Here is a 15,407-nt window from a genome sequence, read left to right as displayed (position 1 = left end):
TAAAACATAAAGGTCTACAAAGGCCTTAAAATGTAACCACTGATGTTACAGGTAACCGTAGATACACCAGTGCTTAGCTTTCGATTGCCCAGTGCATAATTTAAAGTGAAAAGTACAGTTGTGATGTACAAATGTCCCACACTATGTGCAGCTGACACATAGGTAAACACTGTCACATTGTTGTCTGAGATGAGATTAGCTGGAGGTTTGTGGGTCATTTCACAATCTGATGGTTCATTAAATTGAAAATAGAAAAATGTAAAAACAGATGATCAGGTGTTTTTATTCCTTTAATGAGTCTGAGTAAAGAAGTGTGTGACTTGTTTAGTAAATCTTTGAAGATAAAGTTGCAGCTATAGTATTTATAGTTGGGGTAACAGTTTCTCAATAATGAATATTTTGTTACTTTGAGGTTTAAAGCAGTTATTAGGTTTGACAGTGAGGAATTGAAGATGAATGTGCATTTTTCTTTGAGTGCTAAACAGGAATTCCCAAACCTTTTTCTTCCTTACAGCACGAGCAGCGCCTGTCCAGAGTGTTTGACGAAGTGATGGGGCTTGGAGACTTTGCTGACTCCTCCAGGGGCTCTGCCAGCTCTTCCCGGAGTGGAGGTCAGGACGAGACAAAGGCAGTAGAAGAAACTTCAGGACAAGGGGAACACCAACCGGTAGAAGAAGAGGATAGCAACGGCAGCAGTAAAGAAGAAAAGATGGATGAGGGGGTGGGAGAGTCATCCTTTCCTCGCAGTTCCTCCCCTTCCACGGTCCGACCCTCCTCGTTTACCATGGGAGCTAACGAAAGAGGAGGAGGAAGTGGAGGGGCCGCATGTGATGACGCACTGGATGGCCTTCCTGCGTTTGGGCCAGAAGAAGAGGAAGATGAAGAAGATGAAAACTGGCACTTTTCCCTGCCAATGGGCAGCCTGGAGGATGCTAATGTGGGTAAGGCAAACCGAAAAGCAGTCAAACCAAGAGTCGGAAACAACGCAACTCCAGGCGAACCCTCTGCCCTTCAGCCCAGAGAGGAGGAGGAGGAGGAGGAGGAGGAGGAGGAAGAAGAAGAGAGGGAAGGGAGCACAGAGTCTGCTAACACCTCTCACTCCTCAAAGGACCACACACCTGAAAACAGCCGCGGTAAAGAAAGCTGCATGCACAAGAGAATTTAGACAGTTGTAAAGGACAAGATTGCTCACTAATGCCATATTTTACACATTGAGTTCAGTTAATTTGTCACAGAGAGTGCTGTTCAGCCTGTGAACACAGTTGTATAATGTCCTCTGTGGCTCCAGAGGGAGCTTCCTGCAGACTGAGAAAAATAACCCTGATGATGTCATTGTGATGGCACCAGGTTTATTAGAGCTTTGGAAGAAATGGGCATTAACCGGGCAGGGAGGGTCTCATGAAAGACACAATTGAGTTTTATTATGGCCAATGTATGGTCCAGTATTTGGAGGGGCCTTGACCTATACTTGAGACTTGGGCATTCTATTTACCTCGTAAACTGGAATTAGAAGCTTGGAAAGACGTCCCACCCGAGTTGACTGCGTTGCAGTACAACAAGCCCAAAAACTCAGTGGGGTTTGCTATTAGTAGCCATACCAGTTCATAGCAACATGGTCACAGATGGGAGTTGGACAGTATTATAAGTATGACTGATTTAGTGGGACAGAAGTGCTAATAAACAGCATATTGCTACAACTTTATTTTTTATTTTTTTTACTATTGATGAGCGGAGCAGCCATTGTTTTTTGAGGTCTGTCCTGGTGTGGTTCATCCGAGAGTTCGGACGGCGTTCCAGTTTGACATTTTCACCTGAGTACTTGGTCCGCCTTCCCAGTTCAAATGGAATGCAACATAAGTCGAGATGTCTTGACCTCTGCGTTAATGCTCAATCTTTTTCATAAAATCTGTCTCTTGTAAGTCTGCCATCTTTATGAAGGTGCAGTGTAAATGACTGCAGTGGCCTTTTAAGTGACTTTGGCTAGTCACCACATGTAGTTCGTGCTCTGTGGTGGCACCATTGGCTCTGGTTGGACATTCTTTCGTATTCTCAGCATATATAACTAAACTGTTCGACAAGTTCTCGGGTCGTCACATGAAAATGGCATCCTTGTTTGCTTAGTTTCTCTCTATTTTATTCTACATTATGTATTCTATTTGTTTTCTTTTCTACCCTTCTGTCAGATGGAGGCGTCCTGAACCAGACAGAGGAGACTGAAGATAGCCAGGAGGGAGAGGTAGGGATCTGGAAAGATTGTCATGCAACTGCAATTCTAAAATCTTTGAACCTTCAGCAGGTGATTATGAATACTCTTTATTATTTCAGAGGTCAGAGGCAGCTCCGATGGAGGACAGTACTCCCCCATTGCCTACTACAATCAATATCAAAGATGAGCCAATCGATGAGGGCTACGACAACGCTTTACTGCCTCAGAGCTCCATCAGACAGATCAAAGAGGAGCTGGAGAATCAGGAGGTAGGTGTGGGGAGAGATCTGCTGTTTATGTTCAGTATGTGTAGATTTGTAATTTCCATATGTAATAATAGGAGAGGATTTCACCAGAATCGAATGGTATATTTGGATTGAAGCTGCTGACGGCTCATACTGTGTGTTGATTGTTACTAATTGTATAATGTTTTTATAGCAATACAGAAACTATTCTCGTTGTCTTCAAATCAATAATTTGATTATATGACTTCCAACAGTACTGCCTGGAAAGGCCCAATTAAACCAAATCTGATATCTTGATGTGTGCTCATTTCAGGAGGAGCTGAGGATCAGCTCCGTCTACTCTGTAGGTGGAGGGAACACCTTTACATCCCCTTCTGGTGAGTTCACTTCTTTGTTCTTTGTGACCTATTTCTTCTCATTTGAACATCAGAGTTTATGTTTTGTAGCGGTCGTCTTGTGCCCGGTTCATGTTTGTCAGGTAGATAAGAAAGAGACATCAGCAGGAAACTAATGTGGGTTGTTGGTCAAAGTCAGTGGCTTCAAAGCATGAACAGGAAATGCTGTGGGCAGTTAGGTTATGGCCGGCAAGAGCTTTTGGGTTAGTTTGACCACGCTTAAAGGACCAAACCAGTGGTTTTATTTGAGCCAAATAACTACTGTCTGCTTCCACCTTCCGTTAGTGCCACTCATTTCTCAAGACACGCGTAACAAGCCATATTTAAACTTTTGTAGTATTTTGCTAAATCTTTTATATTGTCAAATGTTAGGTGGTACACCCACCTTAAAATGTAGTCCTTCACCTGCCAAAACACACGTCCACATTTATAACTCGCTGTACTAAAATCCTCCTGTGTAGTTGGATCGGTTAGCAGGACAGATATCCTGCAAGGAGGGATGAACAACTTTGTTAACTTTTCTGTGAATCTGCATGAGAGCTCTGAAATCAGGATGACTTGTCACACATGTAGGTTCATCCGCTGCATTGTAAATATGTTCATGAAGTTAAACCGGCCATAATTCCCTCGGTAGTATCTATTTATGCTGATTTACTGGGCTGACAGGAAAACCACGGGTACGGGCATTTACCAGTAGACCTTTTAACAGCAGACATTTTGACAAATCATAGATTTAAGTGTGCCGTTTAAGCATTAATAACAACTGCATTCAATCAAGATATTCCAGTTCGGGGGCAGTGATATTGTACAATAGCTCAACAGATACATCTGTGTCTGCAGCAAGTGCATCAGAACTGCACAATTACCATGCGTGTGTGTTCTATTGTTAATATATCTTCTTGTTTACCAACCTTTCCCCTCTTATCCACTCAAGTTCCAGCAGCAGTCCCAGCTCCCCCTACGGCGACCATTTTTATCCCAGGTAGAAGCGCTGTCCTACAAGCCATGGCTCCCTTCCCTCTCAGACCACCAGCTCCAATCCCAAGTTCACTACCGGCTCTGGTACCAGCACCCCCCCGCCCACCTCCGCCCTCCGTTCCTGGGAGCGTTCGCTGCAGTGGCTGCTCTAAGGTACTGGTGTAACTTAGTCCTGCGTAACAAGAGCCCTCTGCATAGATGTGCATATTATTAGGGAAAAGTTAAAGAGTGAACAGCAATCATGTTCTATGCATTGTAATTGACATGGAATATTGCAATATGTACTATATTGATCAGATCTAGTTAATCACATGATGAGCAGATACAACTTTTCATGTGTCGGGGCTTTTGGCCGTGATGTAGGGTTTTATTTCTTGTTGGTTTAATGTCTCATGGTTTTGTAAATGGCCGTAGGTTCTGCTGAAAGGCCAAACAGCATTCCAAAGAAAAGGTTCCACGCAGCTCTTCTGCTCCACGGTCTGTCTCACCGGCCACCTGCCTGCAGCCAACAAGAACCGGTCCTGTTTCCAGTGCAACAGGTACATCTTTGTTTCCACTTGACATCAGTATGAACGTAAATCAGGCCTTCATTTAGCTGACATAAGCTGGCAGTTGGCTTACATGAGTTGTATTCATTTAGCACATGAAAACACTCACGGTCAAACTGTGCACTCCTGCTTCAAATCAAAACTATGTATGTATTTTAGGGTGTTTTCTTGCAACCGGCAAATATGGGAGTGTAAAGTTTGCCTCAAGACATTTCCACCATATTGCTGACCACAAGAGCTTTTTTGATTAAGTTTATAATTATATTATCTACTGTATGACCATTTAATTCTATGGTGGCCTCATTGAGAAGTTGTGTGTTCATTGGGGCACATGTAGAATCCCTAAATCCTATATATAAAAAGCTATTTTCCTCACCAAAACACTATATACGTGTGTGTGTTTGTAGGTTTTCTTTGCCGTTATTTCACTGTACACATCGTCATTTTTCTTTGAAGTGACAAGTGATTGTCTCAGTTTTAGTAATTTTAAGTTTCATTATGTATTCATATCTTTTTCCGCATGACTCAAAAAAGAAACGGTTTCATACCGACTTCTTATGTTTTGTCGAGGTAATAAACTTGCTGACACTATTGCTTGAATGCATAATGTATGTTCATTTCAACTCAATGTTTAACTTTTCATCCTCGTTTGCCTCTTTAGTACGTTCCATCCCCTAGCCTGACTACTGTATTTACCTCTTGTGCGTGTCTCTCTGCAGGGAGATCCTTCAGCCCAGGGACATGATCACGATTCCAGGAGACGACAACACCTTCATTAACTTCTGTGGCCAGTTCTGTCTGTCTGTCTTTAGACACAAGAAGAAACAGACTGACAAGATTCCTGATAAAAGACTAGAGAGGAAGCCCGAGAAGCCGCCTGAGAAACCAGTGGAGCGACCGCTTGACAAACCCGTTTGTAGTGTCTGTAGAGTCTCTAATAGGGTAAGAGACACAAAAGGCAGATTCTACAGTAACGGCAGATTTTTGTTAAGAAGCCAAATCGGCAGTAATTACCACGGTTCTCGTCTTTACGGTCTAATTCTTTCTTCTCCTTGTGTTTGACTCTTATCATCTTCGCAGCAGATCGAGCATGAGGTCACCCATCAAGGCCGTCTGCACAGACTCTGCAGCGATGCTTGCTTTGTAACATGGCGCAAGATGCGGCACCTAGCAATGAACTGCTGCGAAGGCTGCGGACTTTACTGTAGCAGCAGCTCAGGCTCCTGTCAGACGCTCACAATCGACAGATCTCAGCTCAACTTCTGTGGTCCCACCTGTATTGGCACCTACAAGCAGGTATGCTTTTTTTTAAATAAGGATTGTTCAGAATTTATGGCAGGAACATGTATGATGAACATTAAGGCCAGTGGTTCTTAAACGTTTCAACGGAGAAACTTTTGGAGGAAGAAAAAAGAAATACCACTAAGATCATGAACATTGCTCTCACCTTTCTTTTAGTCATTTCGTACGTGCAAATAGAAAAACGTAGCTTCCACTTAGAGTTTATCCAACCCCCTTTTTTTACTGACATGCTTGAAGTGTAAGTCAGCTGCCAAAATTGTCAGAGATAAAATACACACTGGTCTCCTCTCCACCGCTTTCACTGTGAACCCATGAGCAAAGTAGCCATCGTCGGAGGGCTTTACCAAACCTCATTTATGTACATTCAAAGCTTTGAATGAGGTTTCCAAATGAAGCTCTTAAAGAAATCAAATATGGAAGCAGAATGTTTAGTTGGAACTGATTACATCTATATTTTTCAACAAATTTTGACTTTTGGAATGAGAACTGAGACCACATGTTTTCATATTCGTGGCTCCAAATGGCAATAGGATGTGAGTGTCAAGTACCCACAAATCACATAACATCAGAAATCGCACACTGCACTCATGTTTGTCAAGCAAATGCAAACTTCTTGAATTCTATTTGTGTTTTTGCGTAGAGTTGCAGAAAGACTGTTGAGTGTGCCTACTGTCACAAAATGGCGATAGTGTCTTTCACCATCATGGAACGAGACCAAAGAGGCAAAGTCCAGCTTTACTGTTCAGCTGCTTGTGTGGAACGCAGTCGACCACCGCGACACATCCTCACTGGTAAGGACACACACACACACACACACGTGCCAAGTTTAGATGGTACATGCCACAACAGTCTCCTTCCTGGTTCATGATAAATATACTAATATTTATTACTAAGGATTTATTGAATTCAAAACATTACAGGTGCCACCTTACTTTATTTAGTATGTATTTTCCATTTGCACCTTATTGTTATCTGAGACTTTATATATTTATTATTTGCACTCTTTCCTACCTTATATTGCAACTACTGCACAACAATTCCCCTCAAGATGAATAAAGTTTTATCTTACTTTACTTTTTATTTGACCCTTTTCACCGTAGGTGCTGCATTCCCCTGCTGCCTGTGCAAGGTGTCAGCTGTTCCTCAGTATCATCTGGCCATGGTGGACGGCACCATTCGTAACTTCTGCTCATATGACTGTGTTTCCGTATACAGGGTAAAGGCACCAACAGTATACCAACTTTTTTTGTATCCAACAAACGTTGATGGAACATCTGTCGGTCTAAGCCTTGTCGTCTTGTGGGTTTGACATTGCTGTTATTTTTCTCGCCTTGTCCTCACAGAAGTCCGGGGCCACCTCTCAGCCAGACCTTATCAATGGAACCTCCGTTCTCAGGGACCCCTCCCTCAGAGATGCCCCAAAACCGGGGCCCTCTGTAGGAGTCAGCTCAGTCCCTCCCATCCCTCAGGACCACCCATCTTCAGTCCCCTACCAGAGCCACCATCCCAGTCATACCTCAGTGCCCCCACTGGCGCCTCCCTACCCAGCCATGTCCTCCCCCCCTGTCCCAGGGCAAGCCCAGGCCAGAGCACCTGCTGGTCAGCCCCTGAAACCAGCAGAGGGCGGGCCCAGTGACACCTCTAAGCTGACCTGCCATCAGTGCAGCAAACGGTTCAACGTGAAGCCGCTGCTACTCAGTCACCAAGTAAGGAACACAGCTCCCATGCTGACTCTTAAGAATATACGGATACTTAACCCTAACCCTTATGCCTGATGAATGTAACTCTCATCAACTAACCCTGATAATGTTTTCTTTCAGGGTCATATTTCTATGTTCTGCAGTGGGACGTGCTGTGAGCAGTATAAAACCCAGAAGAATATCCTGATTGTGTGCGAGTTCTGTAAACAGGAGAAAGTGCTCTTTGACACCATCAGCTATAACCAACAGGACCTGATCTTCTGCGGTGAAAGTGAGTAGACATGGTTTTGCTCCTTTAGCCTACATCGTTATTCCTGACGCTTCTGTGGAAGAATTATAGCCTTGTATGAGGTACTTCTCCATCGACGGTGTATTACCTGCAGTAAATGGCGGTCGACACGCCCCCGGTTTGGAGAAACGGAGAGGAATACCAGCATAAAAGCTAACTAATGTACTTCTGTGGGCAGGAAGCAGCAAAACATATTTTAGGCACCTAAAAAAATCAATATCAGTTCAAGTGTGCGCTATATTTATAATATTTTCACCCGTTCCCACAGGGAACTGAAGCTTCTATATCCATCTATGGTCTCTTCAAAGCTACAAGACTCCATTGACAAAACACAGCGATTTTACCTCGCAGAGCACAGGAACTCAGTTTGGTTGTTTGTGATTTGGGGTGACTTTGGTGAATCCTAACTAACCCTTTCAAAACCCAAAAGTCACACAGCAACACAAACTAGAAAGGTGCTCTGAGTAGATGAACTGTGTCTGCAACGACCACTGCTGTATTGTGTGATTGAACGAGTACAGCCCACAAATGGCTAACCCCCCCTCCGCCAGTTGCCTGTAAGGCGCCGTACAACACACTTCATTCAAACTTAAAAACAAGCGGCGACGTATGCAGGCAATCTGCTCAAAGTCGTCGAATAAGACGCATCACACACTCTCGCCTGAACAAAGTGAAACTCACTAAGCTGTCTGCCTGCGTAGCTGAGTTGCGTCAAGGTACAGTAGTGTGTGTGTGTGTGTGTGTGTGTGTACTGGTAGTTCCGTTAGCTGTTAGTCAAACACAGTAATGTTTCCCCCACTGTGTCTCTGGGCGCAGAGTAGTGGATGGGGAATATTTAAGATGTACTCAGCTGTGTCATCGCTAGCGGCACCTGCCGGTCAAGATTAGTGAGTCAGCAGGCAGTCCAGGGTAGGAAATTTACATATTTTTTGGGGGGCAACTTTTGCCCCCACTGACTGAAATCCAGGGGCATTTTCAAAAAATTGGGGGCACTTTTTGAAACTTGTGAAATAACATTTAACCTTTGTTCAAAATAATGAATATACTTATTTAGGCTTACAGTATATGAGCAATTGTCATCAAATGGCAATAATAAGACTATTAGCAGTAGTCTACAGATTCAAAGTGTTTTCTTAGATTTCTTTTAACAAAAAACAAACGTAAATCAGACAATCATATTCAATTTTATTCTTATTTCTTTGTGGTTATTTATTGTTATTATTAAATGTTAAACAACTATTGTTAAACAACTATTAACAATTATTAAGTCAACGATGCCTTGATTACATATACATCAGTCATTGTATGGAATTATTAAGAATAAATATTTTTGTAGCACCTCAAATATTGTGATATTACCCATTTTTGTCCTGAACATATGCATTAGTCATTGTGTGGAATTTTTGAGAAAAACATTTTTATAGCACCTTAAAAATTTTAAAAATCTGCCATTTGAAGGTACAAATTCAGTTCAGAGTTTTTCTTAGTAAAATATCTTAATTGACTGTCAGTCAGGTATTATTCATTTCCAGCAACCCTCAAATCAAAGAATAAAGACACTTTACGCACAATTTAGGTGTATTTTCCCTTTAACTCACGAGATGCAGGTAGCATGTTTTATACTTAATGTGAATATAATTCATTTAATCTAATTTCCATTATGCAATATGTATACTTTGTTGGCATCTTATTCTGAAAACCGGATGTTCGTCTGAAGAAACCGGATGTTGTCTCACGTTAATCTTTCCGTTAAATTTCAACGTCCTTCGCTCGCTCCCGATCTGTGCTGTTTGAATGAGTTTACCGTGAATTTCAGGATATAGGTGCACTAACATGTAAGTGTCTGCTGAGTTGACCGCAGTCTCGCAGTCACAGGTCTGATTAAGAAGCGCTCCATTTTTTTATTCGTTTAGAAAGTTCGGGGGCATTTTTTTGCCCCTCCTAGTGATATCGGGGGCAAAATGATATTTCTTAGGGCAGTTTTGCCCTTTGCCCTCGTGTATTTCCGACGCTGAGGCAGTCGATTATAAAACGGGCAGTGAAATGTGTTTGAGAAAGTGAGTCACCGCAACCATGAGAAGCCCTTGTGCACGCAGCTATAACTGGGCACCCCAAAAATGATGCAGTTTGCTGCAGCAGAATGCGAGATCAGCAGTGGACACTCAATCACAGAAGAACACACACTCTTCTGATCGCATTATCCTCCTTGTGGAAGGTAATAATAATAATAATAATAAGTGACGAGCTAAAGCAGCGTCCACAGCAGTACATTGCTTTGCTCCCGTGCTGGTTCTCCTGCCTGGTTCTCTAAACTGGGCCAACCACCATCGACCTCATCACCTCATGCAACCCACTTCAAAAAAATCTGCTTATTTAATTGTATTATTGAAAATGCAGAATGTCTGATAATGCTAGTGGTTCCAATCTTTGCAAAACTAATCACGACAAACTGACACTCTGACCTTCCATTCTTTTTTAGATGAATAATAAACCTGCATCTAAATAACACATTTATTCAATGTCATTGGACTTGTGGGCTGAAATGTGTATTCTTACTACTGTAATTTCATTAATATAAGGCCCATCCTTCCTCTGTTCCAGGCTGTAAGCAACTTTTCAAACACGACCTGACATCCCGTAACAAGGATCATCCTTGGCGTCCCTGCACCTACTGCTCTGGCATCAACCAGAAGATGCTGCACAGCCACTACGGAGGCAGGATGGAGGAGTTCTGTAGACCCCACTGCATGTCCCAGTACACTGTGCTCTACTATGGGGTAAGGAGACAGGTGTCCCATTCCACTGTACATTGATAGCCATTGAACCAAGGGGACTGCCGTACTGTGTGGTTGTTTTGTTCTTTCTACATCTTCTCTTTTCTTCCCTCTTGCTCTTCCTCTCCCGTCCAGATGGGTCGATGTGATGGTTGTCGGAAACAGGGCTATATGGCTGAGAAGCTGCAGTGTTTGGGTTCAGTCCGTAATTTCTGTAACCTGCCCTGCCTGCTGCAGTACTGCTACCTGCATTTTGAGACGAGCCAGCACACCAGCAGTAACGGTACTGGAACGGCCCTACAAACACCGTTTGGTAAATTGTGTTACTGCATCGGTGTTGTACAGTATGATGTTGAGTAGCAGTGTACCTGCCGTACATGTACATACGTAGGTACGTCAATCCGTACGGCCCATGCTCTTGAAAGCGATATCTCAGGAAGGAATTTCTCCAAATTTGGTTGGAAGGTTGAACGGATTAGAGGTCAACGTGACCCTAACTCAATAATTCATATGCTTGTAATGACAATTTCAGACAAATGTCTAATGGGATAAAATGTGGTGGTGGTTTGATTAATTTGATTGTCAGCAGCCAAAAAAAAACACCAACTGCAGTCCGATTCTGATTTAAAACCTATCAAAGCCCGATAAATAGATACACCGGCACCATGTCACTGGCACCAGTGAGAAGAGGATGGAGGAAAAGATTTTTATAAAAGCAGTAATCTCACATGGTAAACTACCAAAAGTGTTCTAACCTCGGTATGTTTCTCTCCTCATCCAGCTCCAACACAGCCCCACCATTCCTCAAAGATGAATCCTGTCATCGCTGATGTCGTGTCACTGGCCAACGGCTCTGCCTCTCAGCCCAGTGTGTCAGCAGATACTGCTCTTACTGGTTAGTTATATCAGTCGATTGTTTCTCTACATTTATGGTATGCACTACTCACAGTGGGGGGTTTAATGTAGTGCTGTTTTTATTCCTCTTTTCTAGGAGCACTTCCGACCTCCAACGTTGATGGCAAGAACCTAGACCATGTACGTGTGTGTGTGTGTTTTTGTGTGTGTGTGTGTGTGTTTTTGTGTGTTTGTTTGTTTCTGGTTAGACTTAACATCCAACTGTAGGTCTTCACTCAAAAATGAGTTTTTAAATGTTCTAATAGGATATGAGAACTGTTCAGATATAAGACACAATCTAATGCAGCATATTTCTGATTAAGAACCAAATCAGATCTACTTAGTTTCTTTTTGATGTCTGTTTCCAGGCCAGTACTCAGACTGATGCCATGCGAGTGCCAATGCCCCGTCGCCGTCAAATGAAGAATAAGTCGGTTCTGTGTCGGCCCTTCACCATGGACCAAGAGAGCATGTGCCAGCTGCCCACCCCCTTCGATGATTTAGCAGGTAACTACAAAAAACCCCACTCAAACAAGTTGGGTAGTTCAGCCAAGTTTCACATGGTGCGTGAACCATCCAGCAGTTTGACTTTAAAATGCACTACCATGTCCAAATACCAGGTGTGGATATCGTCTACTTACTGCACACTGTTCAGACAGACATTTGAAACTTTAACTTTATTCATTAACTATTTAAAGTTGATCTTGGGATAATGTTGACGTGCAGACAATTTTTCTACGTTTTTCCCTGTGTCTCTACACACTCTGATGGTGCTGAATCTTCAGTCCTGCTTGGTGTGTGAAAAATCTCTCGGAAACATCTCCTTGTGTTGCATTGGTCAAACCAAACAGCTCGTAGTTTTGAAGGGTTAGGTTTCACTTCGAGGCAGTTGCTATGTGTCCTATGACACATATCAGATAAGTTGGTTAGAATCAAGAAGATGAATCGTCACAAAAGCAAAGAAACATTTTTGAACTTGCTTTGTGGGATATGATATTGATATTGTTTTATTCTCACAGTCCACACAAGAAAGACTGATATACTGGGCTAATATTGACCTTTTCTGCCATGACGAAGATAATATTCTACATTTTGATAATTAAAAAATTGTTAAAGATGAAAGTGGTCAAGACTGACGGTGCTACATTTAGTTACAAACTCAGTATCAGTCAGTGCCAATACCCACAGCAAACATTCGTAATAACATTAATAATAATGTAATTACTAGTGTTAATAGCACTGTTAAAGTAGCTTATTTTCCTTCTGGCCATGGCCGGTGTGCCTTTTGTAGGGTGTTTGTCACAACCCTGCACACCATCTAATATATTTTCATTCATTTTTTTTTTTTGGTTCATTCAATTATCCATTTTTCACAACTAGCTGTTACAATAATTGCACCAGCTCTGCTAGATAGCTCCTCGCAACCTGACCACCCATCCGCAGAAGCATCCACATCCACATCTCCAGCGCCATCACCAAAACCTCAGGGAGAAACTCAGGGAGAAACTGAGCCGCGTAACGGCGTGCCAGTGCGCCTGACCGGCCGCCATTTCCTGGCCAGGAGGGAGACCGACTCTGACTGCAAGGTCTGCTCGCAACACAAGAGGAGGAGAGTGGAGGAAGAGGAGCAGGGGGGAAAGAAGAAGAAGCCCAAGATGGAGGAGGGTGAGGAGCCAGTGAGGAAAACGGAAGAAGAGTCGGAGGAGGCAAAGGGAGTAAACTCGGGTGATGCAAAGGACGGGGAGAGCAAAGAGGGGGAGCACTCGGAAACAAAGCATTGTGAGCAGAAGTGTGGGACAATGAGGAGGCAGACGCCGTATTACTGTAAGACGTGTTCAGGAGAGCCCAGCCTCTGTCCTGTGCCCTGTTTTGAACTCTACCACACCAGACTGATCTACAAAACAGCTCCTGAACTGGAAGCACAAGGTGAGCCTTCTGAATAACGCAACACTTTTAATATACCGTATTTTCCGCACTATAAGGCGCACTTAAAAGCCTTTACTTTTCTCAAAAAACGACAGTGCGCCTTGTAATCCGGAGCGCCTTATATATGGATCAATTGGTTAATTGGTTGATCCATACTGGTTGTACACGGCGCTCTGTCAAAATGTTTCAGTACGACTGGTAAACTACAAAGCCGCACCGCGGTAAACACCGGTACTGTGCTTACTCCTAGTCCAACACCACTTGTGTGTATAAAGACCCCAAAATGGCACCTTTCAAGAGACACGCTTACGACGCTATTCTATTCTATGCGCCTTATAATCCGGTGCGCCCTATATATAAAAACAGTTCTAAAATAGGCCATTCATTGAAGGTGCGCCTTATAATCCGGTGCGCTTTATAGTGCGGAAAATACGGTACCATGAAATAGTTTTTTAAATGTATCTTTTTACCACAGTTGTGTCCACTAGGATTCTTTTTTTGTGTGCAGTGCATATAAATTGCGATAACTGTCACTAAATTAAAGGGATATCCCTGATTTTGTTTTTTTGAAGTGGGCTTGTGACATAGTCTTAAACATAGTCAGTTTATTCCCTTTAGTAGGTGGCGGTCGGGACGCCCCCAGTCTGGAGAAACAGAGAGGAGAACCAGCTCTGGAGCAAAGCAATTTTCTGCTGTCGACGTGGGCAGCTGCTAAATGTATTTCAGACACATAAAAACAATCGATCAGTTTAGAATAATTTCAACGCATTACTTTGCCATCAGAGAGCCCTTTGCGACTGGGAACTGAAGCTGTATGCTCTCTTTAACGCCACAAGACTCCATTGACAAAAACGGTTATTGAATCTTGAATTCACTGCCAGACGGTTGATTCACTTTGGTGAGTCACACAAACTTACCTTTCGAGGCAGCGGTAGACCAGCAACTCCAGTGTTCTGCAAAGTAAAATGACTGTTTTTGTCAAAGGAGTCTTGACACTGAAGAGAGCGTTAATCGATAAAACCACTTCATTCCTCCATTGGAAAGGACTGACGGCAAGGCAAAATATTGCAAATGTAGCATACACTAAAACGGATCCATATTTTTAGGTTCCTAAAATACATTCTGCTGCTGCCCCCGTCTCCTGCTCCTGCCCCCCATCTACTGTCGGTAATACACTATGGATAAGTACCTCATGCAGCTCACTTCAAAAAATCCAAACTATCCCTTTTAATGCTGTTAAAATCATAGAAACAACAATGTACTGGCATGATCTGTTGATATTTATGTCCTTTTTCCAAGTCAATTCAACTGATTTGTTAAGAGGGTCGAGTTTGTCACCCTAGTTTTTCTCTCCACAGCCTCCTGACCTGCTGACGTGAGAAGTTGTCTTCTACCCGAACGCGGACAAAGATTAAACTACAGGATTAACCGGCTGTGTTTACACCTACACTACTTTAGTGACCGTAACCTCCTTTTTTAGTTTTAACTTATTGACAGTAACCACAGAAGACCGGTTTCAGCAGTTACATGAATGTGTATTTGCAAACTGATGGTGCAGTGAAGTGATTCACTTAAAGGAGGTTTTATATATATATATACATGGCAGTATTTATACAGAACAGGTCTCAAGGCTGTCTTTGTGTATCGTCTTCCTACAAAGGGTATTTATTTTGTGTGACGGTACTGCAAGTCATCTATAACTTATGGACTAACGGTTTAGATTGACATACTTCCTTAAGTGCTTCCCTGGCCTACAACACGGTGCTGTAACATGCAGGTAAAGATGCCTCGTGTCATGAGACATGAACATCATGGCACATTTGTCAAGTGTCCTAAAACTTGTGACTGTGATGTTTTGTTCATTTCACCTGTGTGTGTTATGTAAACTGTTCTGTGCTGTCACTTTATTTATGTTGCGTTCTTATATATACACACACACACACACACACACTTGTTTTTACCACCAACGTATCCCTTGATGTGATGTCACTTTACATTACAGTCATGCATTGTGTCACTAGCAGTAGTGATGCCTGTCCTACAGTATTTAGCCTGATCCGTACATTTATTCAGGTCACTTGTGCCTACCTACCCGCCCAGATGCAGCTCATGGGGGGAAAACACCGTATGTCACTGAACAGGTTTATCAT

General features: G+C 42.8%; 1 protein-coding gene across 12 annotated transcripts in view; it reads left to right on the top strand.

Moving 5' to 3' along the window:
* Nucleotides 1-15,407, top strand: part of LOC142967898 (zinc finger MYM-type protein 4-like) — a 31,623-nt gene that overhangs the window by 2,467 nt on the left and 13,749 nt on the right. For 10 of the 12 annotated variants that reach the window (XM_076107516.1, XM_076107523.1, XM_076107524.1 and 7 more), the window contains 17 exons: nt 515-1,133; nt 2,184-2,236; nt 2,326-2,475; nt 2,765-2,828; nt 3,781-3,977; nt 4,239-4,363; nt 5,092-5,314; nt 5,453-5,668; nt 6,315-6,465; nt 6,775-6,890; nt 7,018-7,380; nt 7,495-7,645; nt 10,265-10,440; nt 10,573-10,750; nt 11,219-11,332; nt 11,429-11,472; nt 11,700-11,838. In XM_076107516.1, coding sequence (XP_075963631.1) covers nt 515-1,133; nt 2,184-2,236; nt 2,326-2,475; nt 2,765-2,828; nt 3,781-3,977; nt 4,239-4,363; nt 5,092-5,314; nt 5,453-5,668; nt 6,315-6,465; nt 6,775-6,890; nt 7,018-7,380; nt 7,495-7,645; nt 10,265-10,440; nt 10,573-10,750; nt 11,219-11,332; nt 11,429-11,472; nt 11,700-11,838 — 3,079 coding nt within the window. The remainder of the gene's footprint in view (nt 1-514; nt 1,134-2,183; nt 2,237-2,325; nt 2,476-2,764; nt 2,829-3,780; nt 3,978-4,238; nt 4,364-5,091; nt 5,315-5,452; nt 5,669-6,314; nt 6,466-6,774; nt 6,891-7,017; nt 7,381-7,494; nt 7,646-10,264; nt 10,441-10,572; nt 10,751-11,218; nt 11,333-11,428; nt 11,473-11,699; nt 11,839-15,407) is intronic. The other 2 variants (XM_076107515.1, XM_076107518.1) reach the window with 2 other exon arrangements.

The sequence above is a fragment of the Anarhichas minor genome, unplaced genomic scaffold, assembly GCF_050575085.1.
Source record: "Anarhichas minor isolate MPS153535 unplaced genomic scaffold, ASM5057508v1 ptg000040l, whole genome shotgun sequence".
Lineage (NCBI taxonomy): Eukaryota > Metazoa > Chordata > Actinopteri > Perciformes > Anarhichadidae > Anarhichas > Anarhichas minor.
This window is presented reverse-complemented; position numbering and strand designations above follow the sequence as displayed.